At 44.8% G+C, this 4,584-nt stretch overlaps 1 protein-coding gene across 1 annotated transcript; it reads left to right on the top strand.

The window, feature by feature from the left end:
* Positions 1-1,519: 1,519 nt before the first annotated feature.
* Positions 1,520-4,038, top strand: LYSET (lysosomal enzyme trafficking factor). Its single transcript, XM_035539996.2, has 2 exons — positions 1,520-1,694; positions 3,470-4,038. The coding sequence occupies exon 2, from the start codon at positions 3,486-3,488 to the stop codon at positions 3,879-3,881; it is 396 nt and encodes a 131-aa protein (XP_035395889.1). The 5' UTR covers positions 1,520-1,694; positions 3,470-3,485; the 3' UTR covers positions 3,882-4,038.
* The last annotated feature ends 546 nt before the right edge of the window (positions 4,039-4,584 follow it).

Below are 4,584 nucleotides of genomic sequence, written 5' to 3' on the forward strand. Positions count from 1 at the left end.
AAAGTGACCAAGGAGATAGACTTTGAGCCTTTAGTTGTTGGATCTTCTCAACAGTGTCTTTTTTTTTTTTTTCCAGTGACAACTGCAGCACCATACACCTAGTCCTCAGCTATTTTGGGTGTAATCCAAAACACTACTTTCTAACATATTTTTTATTGAAACAGCAAGCATAACAGGACAAGCCAGCCTAAAACTGATTTTGCAGAAGCTTTATATAGCGTCTTAAAAAAAACAAAACACCTACTATGTCCCCCAAGAAAAATGGCAGAAAATACTAGGTGTATTTTATACCTCCCCCCCCCCCCCAGTTATTGATTTAATATCTTAAACGCCCCTTTTAAAATTTTCTGTTAGTCATCTTTTTAATTATAGCTGGATGTGTATGAACTGTGGCCATACTGTTTCTCTATAACATCCCTTTTATCTTCTCATCTCTCCATATTTCCTTTTTAATGATTTGGATCACCAACTAGAGAGCAGAATTTGATGCTGACTGCCAACGAGTCAGACATTTCCAACACAAACTGAGCATAAGTCAAGGTGCTGACAAATCAAATGGATTTGAAATCCATTTCAGTCACAGTAAATTCAATGTATGGAGCAGCTCAGAAAGAAGAGTAAGTTGCATAAAAAGAAGCATAGGTAGTATTAGGAAGCGTTCAGAAAGGAGCATAAGTAGTATTAGGAAACAGTAGTTTGCTCATGACTCTGATATGTTAAAAATTTAGCAAAAAGTTGACATTTGAAATGTAATGCTATGCAATTCCTGAAGTCTTTTAACTAGCACAGGAAACCTGTTAACCAGTTACTGAATTCAAACAGATGTTGAAACACATTCTGCACACTTTCCAACCATGACTGGGATGCAAACTAGTGAACCACATGGAGGTGACAAAACACATTTTTTGGTCAATTTAATCACAGAATCACAGAACTGTAGGGGTTGGAAGGGACCTCGAGAGATCATCAGGTCCAACCCCCCTGCCAAAGCACGTTCCTTAGAGCAGGCTGCCCAAGTAGGCGTCCAGGCGGGCCTTGACTATCTCCAGAGAAGATATTTAGAAGATTTTCTGGCTTCATTATTTTTTTCCCCTCTGGATTTTTTTCCTAACGATTTAATTCAGTAGCAACATGCAAGCAGTAGGAGTTTATGTATAAACATATGCTGTTGCACACTACGTTGTCACTGGAGGGACTGTTCCACAACACAGTTAACCCCCCACCAGCATTTTCTGGTATTTTCCGTCGCTGGGGCTCTCCGCCCCTCGAGCGGGCCCTCTGTGACAACGGCCGCGCTGCGGACACCTGGGCTGCCTGCCACTCGCAGCGCCGCTAACACCCCGGCCGCCATTTTGGGCGAGGCCACTAACGGCACGGAGGGGCGCGGGCCCGAGCCAAGATGGCTGCCGGCCAACGCACCGCCCGGCCAGCGCCCGCCCCGCCGCGCCGCGCTGCGCCTCTCCTCGCCTCGTCCCGCCTCGCCCCGCCTCGGATGCGGCCGGGCGCGCCCCGGCAGTGGTTCTCCTCATGCCGGAAGCGGCGGGGTTCCGGGCCGGCCGGGCGGCGATGGCAGCGGGCCGGCAGCGGCGGCGCGGCTCGGCGGGCGCCTCCGCCTCCCGGTGCGGCGGAGCGGGCTGAGGGGAGCGGGCCGCCTGCCGCCGCCCTCCCGCTCCCTCCTTCTCCGCTGGAGGAAGGTGAGGGGCGGCCGGGAGGGTGAGGGCACGGGAAGAGCCCGGGGCGGGGGGCTCGGGGAGCTGCAGGTAGAAGCAGCGTCTCCAGAGGGAAATGAGCGCGGAAAAAAAAAACGCCTCACGACTTAAGCTGTGGGGTAAACGCGGACTCTGGAGCTTAGGAATCCATTGGGGAAAAACTTACCCAAACAGCTTCTTAGGTGTTCCTGTGTTGTTTAACTAAAAGCATTACCGCGGTGTATTACAAAGCTAATATACTGATAAGTTATACGTAAGTATAAGGTAAACAATAAGTATGCACAAAACTTAACGGTTTTCTGTGGCGTTTCACTGCATGTCTGACTGTGTTAGCCACCTTAACCGTAGCAGTGTGAGGGCCAGAACAACTTCCCCAGTGCCACCCTGGTCAGATTCTGCCAGGTCAGGACTGAGGATGTCCTTCAGATGTGAAAAACCAGAAAGTCTGTGAAGATTGGTGCCCAGGAAGATTAATTTAGCACTGGGAAGGGGGATCTAAAAAGATGTAGTGGCTTTGGTGTCAATGGTGTTGAACTCTCATGTAATTCTGTTAATAGTCACTGTTCAGTATGCATAAAACATCTCTTAAACAAGCACGCTCGCTGTCTAGTATATTTAGAAATACCAGTTAGGTCGTGATATATTTGGTTTAGAACAGTTCTCCAACAATTGACTTTGATCCTCTCAAAAAATCTTAGGAAAGGCTCTGTTGGTCCACAGTCTGAATAACTGTGCCTGGTAGAACTCTGAGCAGCTGCAGTGGAGTGGTGGCTCTCCCTGCCCTGCCCGAGGGTTATCTTGAGGGAAAGCAACAACTTTGCTGTTAGTGAAGGTGCTTTACCTAGTGTGCTTGTGGCTGGTTTAAAGAAGGCTTCAAGTCACTTAGACCCGTACAGCCAGCCAGAGATCTTAAAGCAGCTAAAAGTTGAGCACGGTGGTGCGTGTGGAGCTTCAGTTACTGTGCTTTTTTTGGGGGGGGGGGCGGGGGGGGCAGACAGTTGATGGGTGTCTGGTTTGTTCTGCAATGAGTCGGTTACGAATACCCCTGTTACTAATACCCACGTTCACCTCCTTTCCTCCAGAAGGCATAGTGCAACTGTTTACACAGGTAGAGCAGAAATACAGTTAGTTACAGGTAACATCCTATAGTACGTATCCTCATGTGCACAAATGGGTACAGGTACACAGCTTTAGTACATACCTTCTCACGTGTAAAATAAAAACATTTTTTTTATAGGGTTCCTATATGGGCACTCAGCTAAAGCTTAATTAAACTGGATGTTGGTGCACTGCAAACAAGTAGTGATGCTCATGTTACTAACTGGCTGGCAGCATTTTTGTTTTAGACATGAAAGAGCTGTACAGAAATTCTGAATTTATGGAAAGTCTCGTATAGTCTCACTCTGTGGCTAGAATCACTGGTAGCAGATTGGACGAATAACTTAGCCAATTCACAACTTCTGTTTTGTTAACTCAATACTTGACTTCAGCCTGGCAGAACTTAATAGCTAGCAGGCCCTACACTAGCCAGAGCTATTGATGGAGCAATGTATACAGCTACCATGAGCCTGTTTCTGATGTAGTACTACATGACTTTTCTCTGATGTAGAGCGAACTCAGGTATTTAGAAATGTGTGCGTGCTGTCTTTTTTACTGGTGTGTTAGGAAAGTTATAAAAAAGTTACCTTATGAAAATCAAGCGTCACCTGTGTCCCCCTTCTCCAAACTGTACTGAATGTGTACTTCTTGTTTTGTTACAGGTGCAGAGCATGGAGAATGATGAACTTCCGCCAGAGGATGGGATGGATTGGTGTGGGGTTGTACTTGCTAGCAAGTGCTGCAGCTTTTTATTATGTCTTTGAAATCAATGAGACTTACAACAAACTAGCACTGGAGCACATTCAGCAACATCCCAAGGAACCACAGGAAGGAACCACATGGACGCACTCCTTAAAAGTACGACTGCTATCCTTGCCTTTTTGGCTGTGGACTATAATCTTTTTAATACCATATTTACAGATGTTCTTGTTCCTCTATTCCTGTACAAGAGCTGACCCCAAAACTGTTGGCTATTGCATCATTCCTATCTGCTTGGCTGTTATTTGCAATCGTCATCAAACATTTGTGAAGGCCTCTAATCAGATCAGTAGATTACAGCTGATTGACACTTAACTCAATTTCTAGTTTCCGTAGCTGTTTTGAAGCAATTGCGTATGCCTGATCTAATCACGAGACTGAAGTTCTGAGTGAAGGCTGGAAAGAGCCTTTTCTTTGAAACTGTTAAGCAATGAACAGTGACTGTTTTCTATTTAAAAAAAAAATTACAAAAGTTTTTTAAAGTATGGGTCTGTCCAAGTGACTTGAGTGGGAGAGCCCTGTGTGACACTTGATGGAAATATTCCTCATTTTGCCTTAATGATGCAAAATTGCTACACTCCATCTGAAACGTTCTGTGGGGAAATAAGTTTCTGGTCCGTAACTTTACTCCTGTGCAAAAAAAAAAAAAAAAAAAAAAGACTTCCTTTGTTTTCCCTTGGAGTAAAATCAATGAAAAGATGCTTCTTTTGTGATAAATGTAAAAGGACAAAAAATGAAACTTGATTATAAAAGTTGCACTTAGCACAATTCTTTGCTTTTTCTTTTAAGTAATCCATATCTACATCAGTGCTGGTTTTTAAGCAATTTTTTAAAAATAAATTTAGGAAATACAGGAAGCAAAGAATAAAGTATGTGCAAGTCTTTAAAGAGAAAAAGGTACTTTTTGTCTGTGGTATCATACTTTTTTTTTCTTTTTCCCAGTGACCAGAATACCACGCTGTAGCAGGTAGGCAGTGAGGAGTGGCGCAGGCCTGGAGGCTGGTGCTTTACGCTTTTT

Source organism: Cygnus atratus, chromosome 5 (assembly GCF_013377495.2).
Source record: "Cygnus atratus isolate AKBS03 ecotype Queensland, Australia chromosome 5, CAtr_DNAZoo_HiC_assembly, whole genome shotgun sequence".
Classification (NCBI taxonomy): domain Eukaryota; kingdom Metazoa; phylum Chordata; class Aves; order Anseriformes; family Anatidae; genus Cygnus; species Cygnus atratus.